At 37.1% G+C, this 18,368-nt stretch overlaps 1 protein-coding gene across 2 annotated transcripts in view; it reads left to right on the top strand.

Annotated features, from left to right (window-relative positions):
* The window catches only part of LOC123533947 (probable ATP-dependent RNA helicase DHX37), a 44,276-nt gene that overhangs the window by 17,970 nt on the left and 7,938 nt on the right, over positions 1 to 18,368 (top strand). For both annotated transcript variants that reach the window (XM_053519033.1, XM_053519034.1), the window contains exons 11-20: positions 349 to 478; positions 766 to 856; positions 1,386 to 1,590; positions 2,053 to 2,160; positions 2,454 to 2,578; positions 3,126 to 3,222; positions 4,241 to 4,306; positions 4,885 to 4,963; positions 16,429 to 16,616; positions 17,389 to 17,451. In XM_053519033.1, the coding sequence (XP_053375008.1) occupies positions 349 to 478; positions 766 to 856; positions 1,386 to 1,590; positions 2,053 to 2,160; positions 2,454 to 2,578; positions 3,126 to 3,222; positions 4,241 to 4,306; positions 4,885 to 4,963; positions 16,429 to 16,616; positions 17,389 to 17,451 (1,152 nt within the window). The remainder of the gene's footprint in view (positions 1 to 348; positions 479 to 765; positions 857 to 1,385; positions 1,591 to 2,052; positions 2,161 to 2,453; positions 2,579 to 3,125; positions 3,223 to 4,240; positions 4,307 to 4,884; positions 4,964 to 16,428; positions 16,617 to 17,388; positions 17,452 to 18,368) is intronic.

Genomic DNA, 18,368 nt, shown 5'->3' with positions numbered 1-18,368 from the left:
TCAGTGTAAAATAAATAAAAACTAATCCTGTTTTGAATTGGAGAAGAATTTAGAATATGTGTGAAACTGTTCATCCTTTGCCTCTGAATTGTTTGGAAGTTGTCATTTACTGGTGAAGAACAAGTCAGTTCTAATACAGAATCCAGAAGTCCAGTAAAATAACCAGAAATACAGAGCTGAAAAAGTGTTTAAATGATGTTAAATCTATGTTAGACTAGTAATTTTTTTGCATTGATGATACAGGAAGTTCTTGCAACTTACTCTTTCTAAGCTAGAAGACTGCCTTCACATGTGAAGTCTCATAGTAGAGTTAATGGTTAATTATTTCTTACATGTATGTTTTTTCAGACTTGTAAAATCCACAAGATGTTACCAGAAGGTGGTATACTTGTGTTTGTTACAGGACAGCAGGAAGTGCATACACTATGCAGAAAATTGAAACAGACATTCCCATTGGATAAAAATAACCCAGGGGCAGGTATGAAAAAAAATGATATAAATCTGCAGTTCACAAACTTCACTTCCCCTTGAATAAATTTGCAATTGTAAAGACGTTTTTGTGCCATAAATCTATTTAAAAAATGGTAGCATAGTGTAGTTTCCAGCTTAGTGATTTTCCAGTTTCATTAATCATTGTAACATCACTGTTCTTAACCAAGTTGGAATACCTCTGTATTGAAGCATCAGAGCAGACTTAGTTAGAATTTGAAGATAAAGAAAGAAGTTAAGATTTAGTATATTTTGGAGCTTTTGTTATAATTACAGTGACGTCCTTGCATCAGAAGAGAAGGCATAAACACAGTGAGAAGAACAAAGAACCAGAAAAAGTGGAGCTGCCAAAAATCAACCTTGACAAGTATGTTACTGTTTCTGCCAAGCCCCATTGCCAGTTTTACTGTGCCAAATTAGAAAATAGAATATATACAAAGTCGTATGTTGTGAAAACATCTGTTTGGGGTTAAATTTTGTGATTTTAGCACAAACCGTTATTTCATTTGGGCTTGAATAGTGGATTTCAACTTAAAATAAATGATAACTTTTTAAATTACTTCTTGGAAGGGATTTAATTTCTTGGTTTCAACACACCCATAAAATCCACAAACTTTGTCTGCCAGTAATATTACTGATTTCACAGTATGGGTTTGGAACTACTAAAATAGTAAAAAGATATTTCATGGTAAAATATTGATTTTATTTGATGATTTTAGATATAAATTAATGTATTATTTGATTAGTTTTGTTTCTTGTTTCATATGTATCCCTGATGAAGGGCTGAAAAAGCCCGAAACTAGTCGGATTAAATAAAATTCAGTTGTTTACTCTCAGTGTTTGGTTGTGTGTTCCACTTTCTTTCTATTTTATGGTTTAGTTTTGTTTCTGTTAAGTTATTCAGTGTCACCTTTAGACGAGGAAGCTGAGAGGGAAGGTGGTTCTGATCTTGACCTTAGTGATGATGATAATGACCTTGGTAACCAAGGTGATGTAGAAGATGATGACCTTGGCATTGAAAATGTCCATGTCACGGAGTGCTCACAGCCATTATATGTACTGCCACTGTATTCTTTATTGTCTACACAAAAACAAAGAAAAGTGAGTAACTGTTCATCTTAGTAACCATGGCAACATGTGTTAGAATGTCAGTACGAAAAGCTTCCTGAAGACTTAAAAACAAAAATTCTTATGTTGCTCCTTTCATAAAAGTTTGCTGCTTTAACCAACATAATATTACAAAGATTTTTTATACATTTTTGGAGCAATGAGTTAATTTCTTATGTGAGTGGGAGGGGTCTGATGTTTTATAGACCATTTGACTTGGCACTGAAAATGATTTGTTTCTTGTTGTTCTTTCTGTCTGCAAAGATCAAATTAAGAGACTCTTAAGTCCTGGATGTATTGTATGATTGTATGATTGTAGAAATTCTTGAAACGTTTAAAGTTTATGTAGAATATTATGTGCAAAATTATTTTTAGCAGAATGGTTTTAACTTTGGTGTTTGGGGTGGGGGTTAGTATGTCTTGTGTATAAAGTCTAATACTAAATTGTCTATACAGGTTTTTGGTCCAGTGCCGGAGGGTTGCAGACTTTGTGTTGTTGCCACAAACGTAGCAGAGACGTCACTTACCATACCTGGTATTAAATATGTCGTAGATACTGGAAAGGTTGGTTTCTTCTGAGTTTGTACAAAATTATTGTCTCAGATTTCTGTTTCTGTTAATAGCTGAATTAAAGTTACCAAAATAATTATAGAGCTGAAAATCCCATTATTAAAATTAGAAAATAATGAAGTTTTATGTGTCAAAATTAATTTGTTGCCAAGTTGAGCAACTAGTCTATGTAGGCTGCTTAGCAATTGGTTAATTTAAAATATTGTTCATTAATAGCCAATTAGATGCTTGAGTGTTTTTGATAGGTTTCCATCCTTTGAAATAACTTGTTGTTTTTTATTTTTCAGAGTAAGACAAAGTTTTATGATAAGGTAACTGGTGTGTCAACATTCAGGATCACGTGGACGTCTAAAGCATCAGCCAATCAGAGAGCTGGTAGAGCAGGGAGAGTAGGGCCAGGTCATTGCTATAGGTATGGGTTTTTTATTCGAAAACAGCAAACTTTACAATACATGAAGTATGAATTGTCTTACTACCTGTAAAGGAGAGTCTGAGTCTATAGACCAAGATATTTTGAGTACGGACTTAGTTGAGACCAGGTTTTAGTGATATGCATTGACCATAGAGTTGTCTACTTTCATTCATCCTACTTCTTAAATGTTACTTGCTGAGAAATAAAAAGTTCATAAAGCTTTACAGTGATATAAGTACTTTCTGTGTAGCCAAAATTTTGCAAAATAAATAAAGACATTTCTAATTTTATAGTGACTGAAATTAAGTCATCCATAACAAAATGACTGCTGAGGAATCGCCATAAAGTTAGGAAAGCATACAGTTACTTAAAGTTCCTTTAGAAAACTGCAACTGCTAAGCTTTGCATGTTAGATATTTTAAGGTATATTTTTCCTATTGGTACATGTAACTGCCATGTTCCATTTAGTGTGAAAAGCTGATTTTAACATTTAGTCTTTATTTTTAAGAAATTAAGTAAGTTTTTTTCTCGCTTCTCTGTGTTTTAGGTTATTTTCTTCAGCTGTATTCAATGATGAATTTGAGAAGTTTTCCCCAGCAGAAATTACTAGGAGACCTGTAGATGACCTTGTACTGCAAATGAAGGTATGATAGTAAATACTTAAATACCATTTCACTTTCAGTGCTCAAGTCTTTTGACAACTCTTTTCCAGTTCAGTTAGTTACAGTCCTCCATGGCTAAGTAGTTCAGTTTGCTGACTTTTAGTCACTTGGTAAACACCATTGTGGGTTGGAAGCTTGCTTGTGGTGTGAAATGTTTTCATGTGAGGAAGTCCTCCAGCTGTCTTACTGAACATCAGTGGTTCTACCCAGGTACCTGCCCATGCTTGAGTTCAATCAAGAATAATTTGGCAACAGGGGGTCTTCCTCTACTGCCAAAAAAATGGAAAGTGTCTGTATGACATCAATATTTCAGTGTGACACTATAAAATTCACTAAAACCAACAAAAAATTGAAACATGGAGTGTATGTTGAATGTTCATACTTTGTGTTACAAAGAGAAGTGTCTGTTCTCACCAATCTGTGTAAAGTAAGTGTGTGTAATGAAGCTACTGTGTTGTTTACTAAAGATTAGATTATGGAGAAAAAAATCCATAAGTGATGATGCAGCCATTTACCTATTAATGTTGACTGTTTTGGCCGTTTTTCCCTAAGATTTTGTGCCTCCCAAAGTTTTAAGGAGGGTGACACTTACATTTGCCCTTGTCCATCCATAGATGTCTGTCTCATCCAAATTAATGTCATGCGCATCTCAAATTGTATGTCAAGTAGAGTTGTCAAACCTGAAAGAAAGGTAATTCAGCATGTGCATTTGTGCACATGTTAATTTAATTGGGATTTCACACAGCCAGACCAGAGTTGAAGAAGTGTATACAGTGACAGGAGTGGGGGCACCAGAGTCCTATGGACACCTATCTAGTTGTATTTAATCTGATATCTCATTTAGGATCATGAGGGGGAAAGTTCCTTGACTGACTTATGTGTAAGTTTGTTGCCCCAGTTGTGCATATTTATGCCATTGTGTTCATTCATTTAACCTTTTTTTCAAGTGGCAAATTTTTTTAGGTGTGTAATATTGCTGTAATTTTATTTATTTGTCTAGGACATGAATATTGAGAAAGTTGTCAACTTCCCATATCCTACACCGCCTGACAAAGAACAGATACATGTATGTAACTTCTAGTATTTATACATCACCCCTTTAATTTACTAGGAGAGAGCCAGTTTTATATTGGTAAGGAAACCTGTGTAGCATGATAAACAGCTGTTAAGTCAGGCCCTTGCTGGGAAAAAAAAACAGTTACCAAGTACACAGTTTTAGCTTTCTATTAATTTAATATACCATGGAGTGTCTGTGGCGGAGTGGTTAAGGTCACTGACTTAAAATATCATGTCCCTCATCTATGTGGGTTTGAGACTCACTCGGGGTGTTGAATTCTTCATGTGAGGAAACCATCCAGCTGGCTTACAAAAGGTGGGTGGTTTTACCCAGGTGCCTGTTCGTGATGAAATAATGCATGGAGGGGCACCCGGGGACTTCCTCCACCATCAAAGCTGGAAAGTTGCCATATGAACTTTTATTATGTCAGTGTGACGTTAAACCCAACCAAAAGAATATATTAATTTACCTCCTTCCGATACGTAGAACAAATGTTAATTTTATTGACCAGAAGCAAAAAAAATAACTTATATTTAATTGAAAAAATTTACTAAAATCTTTACTCTGATTGAAAATGTAATTTTCAGGCAGCAGAGAGACTTCTGATAAGCCTTGGAGCTCTTACAAAACCAGTGGATCCTAAATCATTCAGGGACTCAAACAAAGGTAGGCATTGAGGAAAAATGGTTTTAGTTGATATCTGTGGGCACCTGTAGATTTGTGGTAAAGGTTGATGAGTTCAAATCACTTGTTTCTCATCTGTGCAGATTCAAAACTTTAGATAGGATGTAGAAATATATCATTTGAGAAAACTATCCATTTGGCATACTGTAAGGTTAGTGATTCTTCTCATTTGACAAGCACTTTCCCAGGCCTGGAACAATACCCAGAGGAGCATATGAGATTGTCCTCCTCCATTAATACTGGAAAGTTTTAACATGACCTAAATTGTGTTGGTTTGACTTAATCCTAACATTCAATGAAACAAATACAATTCCACCTGCTGTGTTTAGAAAGAAAGAAGGAAAAGTTCATGTTTTAAATAGTTAAGAATTTAATAGAGCTGTCCAAACTTGAATCTGACAAAATTGATCATAGATTGCAAGATAAGCAGTGTGTTAAAATTTTGTACAAATATTTTATAAAATAATACATATAAAAGACTAATATTTAAAAGTTATAAAGTAAAAAACATTTTTACTGTTTACAAACATTTCTTCAAGATATCTGCATTAGCCTGTTGGAGAGGATTTTCATTTTTGTACCCCCGACAACAAAGTTGTAAGGGGGGGTATACTGGTTTCAGGTTGTCTGTCTGTCTTTCTGTCCTTCCTTCTGTCCGTCCGTCCGTCTGGCCGTCTGTCCGTAGACGCAATCTTGTGCGCACATTCTCTCCTTATCCCATTGACAGAATTTAATGAAACTTCGCACAATTGATCAGTACCAACAGTAGTTTTGCATGGGGCATGTTAGGTTCTTTTAGAAAAAAAATTTGCAGAGTTATGGACTTTGTTTTTTTGTTACTATACTATATACATAGACACAATCTTGTGCGCACCATCACTCCTCATCCCCTTGACACAATTTAATGAAACTTCACACAAGTGATCAGTACCAACAGTAGTTGTGCATGGGGCATGTTAGGTTCTTTTAGAAAATTTTTTTGCAGAGTTATGGGACTTTGTTTTTTTGTTACTATACTATATACATAAACACAATCTTGTGCGCACCATCTCTCCTCATCCTCTTGACACAATTTAATGAAACTTCACAGAAGTGATCAGTAACAACAGTAGTTGTGCATGGGGTATGTTAGGTTCTTTCAGAAAAAAAATTTGCAGAGTTATGGGACTTTGTTTCTTGTTAACATACAATGTACATACAGTCTGCATATGCAATCTTATGCGTGCCTAATCTACCAAACCCTTCCACACAGTTTAATGAAACTTCACACAAATGATCAGTACCAACCCTAGTTGTGCATGGTGCATGTTACATTCTTTTAGATAAATATTCTGCATAGTTATGGGACTTTGTTTTTTGTTACTATACTGTGTACATACAGTCTATATACATACATTCCACATAATTATGCAGTCTTGCGTGCGTCAAATTGCAATGTACTGTGTCAGTGCATGTGGGGGGTACATTCATCACCTTTAGTGATAGCTCTAGTTTTTTTAAGCGTATCACTTCAATTTTTGAGTCGGCTAAAGGCTGAAAGCCTTTTGATGAGTCCTTGCTGTTCAGCGATTCTCTAAATGGACCGAATAACACGTGAAGGGATGTAGTTCCATTAGATTTCTCAAACTTCAAACAGTTCACTGCATGAATGAAGTTAAGTTGTGTCAATTCCCTTTGCTATGATATATACGATGTAATCTGTCATATTTATGACTTGTGATTGTGCAATACTCGAATGTAACTTATTAAGCATAAATGTGCATTTTAAGAATTGCTCAGGCTTACAAAGCTTGGGTAACATCCAGCGAAAGACAAAAAATAGTTCCACAGGGCTCCAGATAAGATGCGTATTAGCGTAAATTACGTATAGAAATAATATCAATTATTTTGTCTTTGAAATAATTGCTTTTATTTTTTACGAAATTGTCAGTTTGTCATCGCGTATCTATACTTATGTCAGTTTGTCATCCTGTATCTATACCTATCTATATCTATACATGTATGATCATGTATGTTTTTAGTAAGCTTGGTGAAGCAAAACTGGTTTTGGTTCCAGGTTTATTATAAGCGAAACATATTTATAAACCAGATTTGTTTGGGAACCAAACGCAAAATATGAACATATATAACGCAGAAACTCGTGCAATATTCTCAGTCGGTAAACTTTCACAACTTACGAAACAACGCTTGTTAGATTTTGACTTTGACTGTTTGAAGCATCGCCAGTTTAGCGTCATCAGATAGCCGCATATATACGAAGATGCCACGTGGCAGAGGGAGAAGGGCTAGACATGAGCCCGCCGGAAGACAGGAACCCGCCGGCAATGTTAGGCGCCAACCCGCCAGAAATGCCAGACAACAGCCTGTGGAAGGGGCAAGACAAGAGCCCGCCGGCAATGTTAGGCGCCAACCGGCTAGAAACGTCAGGCAAGAACCGGCAGAAATGGCAAGACAGGAACCCCTAGGCAACGCAAGACAGCCTGCTAGAAATGCCAGACAGGGACTCGCCGGGGAAGTCAGGCAAGATCCTGCCGACAATGCGAGACACCAGGCGGAAGCGAGAGGCGAACCCGCCGACCACAGAAATGGTGGCAGGGGCCGAAAGTGAACGGCGGATGAGCTGGAAGGTTTGGTAGAGGACCGGATGCTGCAAGATAATGCTGGTAGGTGCAATTTCATAAATTTTGAACACCTCATGAGAGAGGCACAAGTTCTACCTAATAGACCAGTTGACAATATTTTAAGTAATAATGACGATTTGGGGTGTGGCCAGCCTATGTCAGTTAATACTATGTCTGGCAGAAACGCAAGTGCACCAGGGCATAGTTATTTTAGGGATGCTTCAAACAGTGGCGTGAATGTACATAATGCTCCACTTTTTAACAACGCAAGCGCCAATAATTTTGACAATGTTTGCTTACCGTCGGTACGGATAGCCGACGACGATATTGCAGTGCATTTACCAACCTCGTTAAAACAACAAATTTGCAACGGCTCGTATGTCAATCTGGCTTTAATGCTCAAAGGAGCGGTTGAGTTGTCGGAATATTGCAACGGTTCAGTTTTAAGGTTAAATTCAGATATGCAGATTCAAACTTCGCAAAAAGAATGCAAGGAAAAAATTAATGACATAGAGAAATGGACTAATGCCTTTTTAATTTATGCATCAGTTTACCTTTCAAATCACGTGGATAAAGTGTACGAATTATTACATTATATGTACAATATTAGGGAAGCCGCGATGAGACGGGTCTTTGAGCTGGCGGGAGTATGACGAGCAATTTCGCTTACGTCAAGCTGTCTCACCGTCATCCTGGTCAAAAATCAATAATGATTTATGGTGGCGTTGTATGCAATTGAGGCCAGTTTCGAGAACCCCAACAATTTCACATAGGTACTCGTGCAACAATTTTAATGCTGGCAACTGCACTTGGCCTAATTGCAGATTCAGCCACACATGTTCTAAATGTCAAGGTCCCCATCCAGACGTTAAGTGCACAAGATCGGGCGCGCCTGCCTTAACACAAGCCCAATCTCAATCTACATATAGTAAACTTTTTTGTGGGAGACCGTTCAATAGGCGGGGCACCTTTAGGCCCCCAAGAAGAAACTGAAAGGGAAACGCCTAGCCAAGAAAATCAATCTAATTTAGATATATACAATTTAGCGAAGTCGCCAATTAAAATTTCATCATTGAAAAAATACTTACAATTTTATGACAAACAGGAGTCCGAATTTTACTGGATGGTTTCATGCACGGATTTCCTATTCAATACACAGGGCCACGTGCACCCAGACACTCCAAAAATTTAAAATCCACTGTTCTTAATCCCGACTTAATAAAGTCCAAAATAAATACGGAAATCGCTGCTAGTAGGGTAGCCGGTCCATTTACACAATGCCCATTACCAAATTTAATTGTGTCACCAATCGGCCTTGTCCCAAAGAAAACACCAGGTGAATTTAGGATGATTCATCATTTATCCTATCCGCCAGGCGAATCAGTGAATGACTTTATTGACCCCGCATTATGCTCGGTTCAATACACAAGCTTTGATGAAGCCGTTAGACTGGTTCAAGAATTAGGACAAAATTGTAAAATGTTTAAAACGGACATTCGCAATGCTTATAGATTAATACCTATAAAACCAGCAGATTTTGAACTGCTCGGTTTTTGTTTTGAGGATAAATTCTATTTTGACAAAGCCCTACCATTCGGTGCTTCTATAAGTTGTATAACTTTTGAAAGATTTTCTAGATTTTTAGAGTTTTGTGTTAAAAGAAAATTGAAGCGGGCGGATTAATACACTTTTTGGATGATTTTCTGGGTGCTGAGAAAAATACAGAAGCGTGTACTCGGGCTTTACAAATTTTCGGTGAAGTTATGTCTGAACTTGGCGTCCCTTTAGCGGAAGAGAAAACGGAGGGCCCTACAGAAATTTTGATATTTTTAGGTTTAGAACTCGACTCTAAAAATATGACGGTAAGAATACCTTTAACCAAAATTCAAGAGGTAATACAGAAAATCAATGAAAGAAAGATGCAATCACTCATTGGTTCTCTTAACTTTTGCTGTCGTGCTATACCGATGGGTAGGCCTTTTTCTCGCCGTTTAATAGACTCAATCTGCAGCCTTTCAAAACCCTTTCACCGTCTTCGTCTTAAAAAGGAAATTAGATTGGACTTGGACATGTGGCTTACATTTCTAAAGGATTTTAATGGCCTATCATTGTTCCACGACAGATATTGGGTTTCAAATGCTGACGTACAACTGTTCTCCGATAGTGCAGGCGGCGAAAATTTAGGGTTTGGAATTCATTTCCAAGGTCACTGGTGTCATGCAAAATGGCCGACTGAATGGCATAGGCTAGGTATTACTTCGGACATTACGGTGCTCGAATTGTTTCCAATCATGGTATCATTATTTGTCTGGGGTCCTCAGCTAGCAAACAAAAAGATTAAATTTAACTGTGACAACATGGCAGTCGTTCACATCTTAAATAAATTATCATCCAAAGCCGATAGGGTTATGTGTCTTATAAGGTTGATAACGTTACGTTGTCTTCAGCTGAATATTTGGATTAAAGCAGTTCATGTCCCAGGTCATGAGAATACCATCTGTGATTGCTTATCTCGTTCACAGTTGACACGATTCAGGGAGCTCGCCCCAGAAGCGGACCTCGAACCCAGCCTGGTACCCTCTTTTCTGTGGAACGTCTTCAGTGTAGAGCAAGACAACTAGTCTACTCGTCTTTAGCACCAAACTCATCGCTGGCATACAATACCGCATTAAATATGTTTGAGAAATTTAGGAATAATTACAATCTCGCCGTGTTATGGCCGATTCCATTAGTACATATTATTCTGTTTTTATCCTTCTGTTTCGAAAAGGGACTTTCACCAAGGTCTATTACAACATATTTGGCGGGCATAAATTATTTTCATAAAATTAATGGCTATTATAGTCTAAATGACAATTTCTTACTAAGAAAATTTTTAGAAGGTTGTCATAGAAGTAGGTCAACCTATGATAAACGGGCGCCGGTAACTATGAATATTTTGGTAGAAATCTGCAATAAACTACCAACTGTTTGTTATGATGCGTATGAAACCCTACTTTTCTCAGCTTTATTTACTTTAGCTTATTTTGGCCTTTTTCGGGTCAGTGAGTTGACAGCAACACGCTCTTTCCAATTAAATCACGCAATACTCATTAACGATATTTGTTTTTATCAAAATAATCAGTATGTGGTAATACAACTTCGTCATTATAAAACAAACCAAAAAGGAAAACCAGCCGTTATTAAATTACCCAGGCAAAATATTGGTATCTGTCCGGTTTTAAAACTTATGGAGTTTTTGAAAATACGTCCTAAACATCAAACTCTCCTTTTTTGCCATAAAAACGGCGCTGTTGACTAGATCTCAATTTTCTAGCGTGTTATCTTTGGCTATAGGTAAAACACGTTACAATTCTGGACATTTCAGGTCACATAGTTTCAGAATTGGCAGAGCGACGGACCTGGCTGCTCAGGGTTATCCGTCCGAAATTATAATGAAACTGGGCCGCTGGTCATCAGACTGCTATAAAACATATATACGTTGACTTTTAAGTAAGAGTATATAAGCAATCGGGTATAGAAAAATGTCAATACCGTTACTTTTATATTTAGATGTTTGGATTCTTGGCGATTCAATCCCGTATTGGGCGGGGTCACATGCTACAGCCGCTGGAAAACCTAACCTGAATATTACAGGACTGTCAATTGCATGGTGGGGTAGAGAGGGTTTGGGTTGGTAGCGGACTTAGACAACACATAGAGACTCAGGTTCTTCTGTCTACACCGCCTAGAATTATCATCGTCAATTTAGGTGGTAACGACTTACTTACAATTAAAACTCCGGAAATTGGAAATATCATAAGGCAAGAGATAATTTACCTCAGAGATGCATTTCCAAACACGATAATTATATGGCTAGATATTTAACCAAGACAAATCTGGTCAGGTTCGAGAGGGGGAATGCTCCTATCGATGCCAAACGGAAACGTCTGAATAGAATCGGTCGTAAAATCGTTTCAGAATCAGGAAATTCAGACATAATTACAACAGAGATTGACTCAAAAACGGCCTTTTATCGTCCCGACGGAGTACATTTAAATTTAGTTGGCCTAGAGTTTTATTTAGACTTCATTAAAGACGCTATTTTGAGAAACATGTATTAATAATTAGTCACAAGATTAGCAAATTATGAAAGAGCTGTCTGTCCTTCTGTTTCCGTGAATGTAATTTGTATTTAGTATAGTTTCTCTTCAGAATTTTCGGGGGATAAATTTCAATGAAATTTATTGTGGCGGGGAAAAATTCTGCCGATCAGAAGTTGACTAGGCGTAGCATAATTTAGCAATTTTATATTAGTTTCAGTTTAATTAACATTCAAGTATGTACTTTGTTCAAACTGTATTTAACTCGGGACCTGGTTTCCGGCTCTCACGAGTTACCAGTGTGAATCGTGGGACTAGGGTCAGAGCATTTTATAGTCAACTTGTGTGGCATTGAGTATACAAAAGGTATTGCCCTAGTACTCTGGTAATATCTTTATAGCGTTGCGTTAGAGCCGTGTCTAGCTCTATATAGCCTTGCTCAAGTGATACATAGCCTGGCTGGTGCTAATCACTACAGTACTTTGCATTGCGTTGCGACTCTTACTGGTTACCCGATTAGATTTTCATTGTAACTATGGTTACCCGTAGGATAATGAAGGAGTCATATCTGCGGATGCTAGTCACTACAGTGCTGTGTCTGGTTTGGTGACACGTTTGATATTTTTCATTATTACTATGGTCACCCGTAGAGTAATGGAAGATACCACTCGTCTGTCATTTTGTCCGTCGTAGTGAACCGTAGCATTGATGGAAGTTGTGCCACGTTACAAGTTGTTTCTCTGTAAATAATTAAATGTAGCTAGTCAATTTAGAGAACACGCCTGGTCTTCTTTTGGTCGGCTGATTTATTCCCTACAATTTGGCTGGTTACCCGACCGGATTGATTGTTTAGCTGGCTACCCGTTAAACCTTGAGTGGCCACAATACCCCAATACATTAGAATAAGCCACAGAGGCTTTTGATTACTTTATTTTAACTACATGTATATCAATGTTTATTCAAATATATAGTATATTGAATTAAAATTGAGATTGTTGCACATTTTCTGTTGGTTTTGATTTCGGATAATGAAATAATATCAATTATTTTATCTTTGAAATAATTGCTTTTATTTTTTACGAAATTGTCAGTTTGTCATCGCGTATCTATACTTATGTCAGTTTGTCATCCTGTATCTATACCTATCTATATCTATACATGTATGATCATGTATGTTTTTAGTAAGCTTGGTGAAGCAAAGCTGGTTTTGGTTCCAGGTTTATTATAAGCGAAACATATTTATAAACCAGATTTGTTTGGGAACCAAACGCAAAATATGAACATATATAACGCAGAAACTCGTGCAATATTCTCAGTCGGTAAACTTTCACAACTTACGAAACAACGCTTGTTAGATTTTCCCACCCGCCCCACCCCAAGTCAGAACGTAGTTAATATGTATTTTTGACTATAGTTTTAATACTACTACGTAAATTCACCTATTTTAATATACAGTTATATGGCATGTTCCTATTTATCTGATTTTAGACAAACTAATTGCTCTTTCAAGTATTTGTGTTACAGACAATTTGCCTCCGAGCTGACGAGCAAAACTTGGATACAGACTATCACGCACGTTCAAGGGGAGCAGTTGTAATGTACGATAGAAGCTCTATTGATGTCACCAAAACTTTGTGTCGAACATTGCGGACGCTGTGAAGGCTTAAGTGTGAGATCATAAACTTTCTTAGGTGTGCGTGTTAGTGTATCAAGTGATAATTACAAAGTGTTAAGGCTCGTTCGCTATTCACTATTTTTTAAGTATGTTGTTTGATACAAGCAAATGAACTATTATATTTATGTGTATAAGTTAGCGAAAGACGATTTCTTTTGTGTATAAACATTGTTAAGAAGGAAATATTACCTTAATAGTGGTTATGGACACACTATAATTATAATTATTTTAATGTCACTCATATTATATGCTTAGCGGGGAAAAATTCTGCCGATCAGAAGTTGACTAGGCGTAGCATAATTTAGCAATTTTATATTAGTTTCAGTTTAATTAACATTCAAGTATGTACTTTGTTCAAACTGTATTTAACTCGGGACCTGGTTTCCGGCTCTCGCGAGTTACCAGTGTGAATCGTGGGACTAGGGTCAGAGCATTTTATAGTCAACTTGTGTGGCATTGAGTATACAAAAGGTATTGCCCTAGTACTCTGGTAATATCTTTATAGCGTTGCGTTAGAGCCGTGTCTAGCTCTATATAGCCTTGCTCAAGTGATACATAGCCTGGCTGGTGCTAATCACTACAGTACTTTGCGTTGCGTTGCGACTCTAACTGGTTACCCGATTAGATTTTCATTGTAACTATGGTTACCCGTAGGATAATGAAGGAGTCATATCTGCGGATGCTAGTCACTACAGTGCTGTGTCTGGTTTGGTGACACGTTTGATATTTTTCATTATTACTATGGTCACCCGTAGAGTAATGGAAGATACCACTTGTCTGTCATTTTGTCCGTCGTAGTGAACCGTAGCATTGATGGAAGTTGTGCCACGTTACAAGTTGTTTCTCTGTAAATAATTAAATGTAGCTAGTCACCGGTTAGAATTTAGAGAACACGCCTGGTCTTCTTTTGGTCGGCTGATTTATTCCCTACAATTTGGCTGGTTACCCGACCGGATTGATTGTTTAGCTGGTTACCCGTTAAACCTTGAGTGGCCACAATACCCCAATACATTAGAATAAGCCACAGAGGCTTTTGATTACTTTATTTTAACTACATGTATATCAATGTTTATTCAAATATATAGTATATTGAATTAAAATTGAGATTGTTGCACATTTTCTGTTGGTTTTGATTTCGGATAATGAAATAATGCAAATGCGCATGTCTAATAATTTCTAAGCGTATAAAAATGTATATAAAATTACAGAAACGCACACAATGCTTTTTTAAAAACAAAATCTGAATCGTCTGGATGCGTTAGGTAACATAGCCGATCGGCCTTAATTCTCCCACATTGAACGTAAACACGCATCGTATGATTTTTATAAACTTTGCGTGGGTTGAATTTTGCAGTCAGTAAACGGATAAATTATCGGAAGAAGAAGCTCTTACTGGTTTGTTTAGTTACTACTGATATTAAAAATGATTTTAATTCTTATTTTTCGAGAAATAAACAAATCTGCGAAACATTAAATAGTATTTTCTTGTAGTTTTTGAAATCGAAAGTAGATCGTCTATGTTTGGCTGCTTTCACGAAACGAAACAACTTTTTTATGAAAAGATTTAAATAAGAGGTAATTTAACCATAAACTTCAATGTCAGATACTGCCAATTGCTGCTAAATGTCTTCGTATCATCACAATTTGTAAAATCTATTGTTGAAACTGGAGAAAAGTGTAATCGTATCCGGATATAATATTTTGGGTAAATATCGAGCTGTGTTATGAAATTTTAAGAAAAAAACTAAAAACAAACTGAAACTGGTAGACTATACTGTCAGTACATCAATCATTAGCCGACTCAGGCCCTTCAGGCCTTTGATTAGCTCACCTGAGCACTTGTGCTCAAGGTGAGCTTTTGTGATCGCCCTGTGTCCGTCGTCCGTCGTCGTCAACTATTTGACTGTTAACACTCTAGAGGTCACAATTTAGGCGCAATCTTAATGAAACTTGGTCAGAATGTTACCCTCAATAAAATCTTGGACGAGTTCGATATTGGATCATCTGGGGTCAAAAACTAGGTCACCAGGTCAAATCAAAGGAAAAGCTTGTAAACACTCTAGAAGTGAAAATTTTAGCCCAATCTTAATGAAACTTGGTCAGAATGTTACCCTCAATAAAATCTGGGACGAGTTTGATATTGGGTCATCTAGGGTCAAAAACTAGGTCACCAGGTCAAATCAAAGGAAAAGCTTGTTAACACTCTAGAGGTCACAATTTTGGCCCAATCTTAATGAAACTTGGTCAAAATGTTACCCTTAATAAAATCTTGGACAAGTTCTATATTGGGTCATCTGGGGTCAAAAACTAGGTCACCAGGTCAAATCAAAGGAAAAGCTTGTTAACACTGTAGAGGCCACATTTATGACTGTATCTTCATGAAAAATGGTCAGAATGTTAATCTTGATGATTTTAAGGTCCAGTTTGAATCTGGGTCATGTAGGATCAAAAACTAGGTCACCAGGTGAAATTAAAGGAAAAGCTTGTTTACACTGTAGAGGCCACATTTATGACCATATCTTAATGAAACTTGTTCAGAATGTTAATCTTGATGATCTGTAGGTCAAGTTCGAATCTGGGTCAGGTAGGGTCAATAACTTGGTCACCAGGTCAAATCAAAGGAAAATCTTATTAACACTGTAGAGGCTAATTTTAGCCCAATTGTAATGAACCTTTGTCAGAATGTTACTCTCAGTAAAATCTTAGACATGTTCAATATTGGGCCATCCGGGGTCAAAAACTAGGTCACCAGGTCAAACCATAGGAAAAGATTGTTAATACTGTAGAGGCCAAATTTATGACTGTGTCTTCATGAAACTTAGTCAGAATATTAATCTTGATGATCTTTAGGTCAAGTTCGAATCTGGGTCATGTGTGGTCAAAAACTAGGTCACCAGGTCAAATCAAAGGAAAAGCTAGTTAACACTTTAGAGGCCACATTTATGACCATATCTTAATGAAACTTGTTCAGAATGTTAACCTTGATGATCTTTAGGTCAGTAGGTCAGGTGAGCGATACAGGGCCTTCATTGCCCTCTTGTTGATATTTTGTTTATTTTTACTTTACAGAACCTGCTACTACTATAACACCTCTAGGTAGAGCTATGGCCTGTTTCCCAGTTTCTCCCAGGTATTCTAAGATGTTAGCAATGGGGCACCAGCAGAATCTGTTGCCATATGTAGTGGTGATTGTGTCAGCACTGTCAGTACAGGAGTTATTTATGGAAGTCTATAGTAATCCACAGGATGAAAGCCAGGTTGGTTTACGTTTATGTTTAGTATATTAAAGTTTATATTTAGCGCCATTGTGAATAAAGATTGAAGCATGTCTGAATATCACTGAGGACGCACAGTTGTGTCCTTCAGCATGATTAGATTCAGCAAACGCCTAATCTGCAATATCAAAGCTCCACTCACATGGGTTTAACCTGTGTAAGTGTCATACTTCATGTGGCATAGTGTTACTGTAAGATGAGAAAATTTTACTACAGATTCATTTTCACTATATCTGTAAAAACATATTCTTGCAAAAGTGCTATTACATTTGCAGAGTTGTGGGACTTTGTTTCTTGTTAACATACTATGTACATACAGTCTGCATATGCAATCTTGTGCGTGCCTAATCTACCAAACCCTTGCACACAATTTAATGAAACTTCACACAAATGATCAGTACCAACCCTAGTTGTGCATGGTGCATGTTACATTCTTTTAGATAAATATTCTGCATAGTTATGGGACTTTGTTTTTTGTTACTATACTGTGTACATACAGTCTATATACATACATTCCACATAATTATGCAGTCTTGTGTGCGTCAAATTGCAATGTACTGTGTCAGTGCATGCGGGGGGTACATTCATCACCTTTAGTGATAGCTCTAGTTTTTTTAACATCAAATTTTACTAAAAAAGAATTTGATTCACGCAGTGCTAGGGGGCATGAGGGGTGTAGTTGTCCATATTTGCAAAAGTGAATTCTTATCTGTTCCTAGATACTAACTTATTTTATTAATTAATGATTTTCCAGGAAGAACAGTTCAAACAAAGATTGATACATCTGACAGAGGTCAAGAGAAGATGGGCGGGTGCTGTAAGTATTAAAATAAATGCTCTGGAAGATAATTTTAAAAGCTATAGGTATTCTAGCCTAGGTCCTGTATTTTTAGTATCTACAAGATACAAGGTTTTTCTGGTTCTAAAGTCTCTACTTGTTGCACTAGGCAAATATTTATATGGAGCGTACAACAAACACAATTTTAACATTCTTGACAACTTCAGTAATAAATAAATATTTATGTCTCCCCCAGGAGACATATTGTTTTTGCCCTGTCCGTCTGTCCGTCCGTACGTCACACTTCATTTCCGGGCAATAACTGGAGAACCGTTTGACCTAGAACCTTCAAACTTCATAAGGTTGTAGGGCTGCTGGAGTAGACGACTCCTATTGTTTTTGGGGTCACTCCATCAAAGGTCAAGGTCACAGGTGCCTGAACATTGAAAACCATTTCCGATCAATGACTAGAGAACCACTTGACCCAGAATGTTGAAATTTCATAGGATGATTGGTCATGAAGAGTAGATGACCCCTATTGATTTTGGGGTCACTCCGTCAAAGGTCAAGGTCACAGGGGCCTGAACATTGAAAACCATTTCCGATCAATAACTAAGAGAACCACTTGACCCAGAATGTTGAAACTTGATAGGATGATTGGTCATAAAGAGTAGATGACCCTTATTGATTATGGGATCACTCCGTCAAAGGTCAAGGTCACAGGGGCCTGAACATTGAAAACCATTTCTGATCAGTAACTAGAGAACCACTTGACCCAGAATGTTGAAACTTCATAGAATGATTGTACATGCAAAGTAGATGACCCCTATCGATTTTGGGGTCACTCCATTAAAGGTCAAGGTCACAGGGGCCTGAACATTGAAAACCATTTCCGGTCAGTAACTTGAGAACCACTTGACCCAGAATGTTGAAACTTAATAGGATGATTGGTCATA

Source organism: Mercenaria mercenaria, chromosome 12 (genome assembly GCF_021730395.1).
Source record: "Mercenaria mercenaria strain notata chromosome 12, MADL_Memer_1, whole genome shotgun sequence".
In the NCBI taxonomy this organism is placed as follows: domain Eukaryota; kingdom Metazoa; phylum Mollusca; class Bivalvia; order Venerida; family Veneridae; genus Mercenaria; species Mercenaria mercenaria.
The sequence above is the reverse complement of the archived record's forward strand: the minus strand, read 5'-3'. Positions and strand labels throughout refer to the sequence as shown.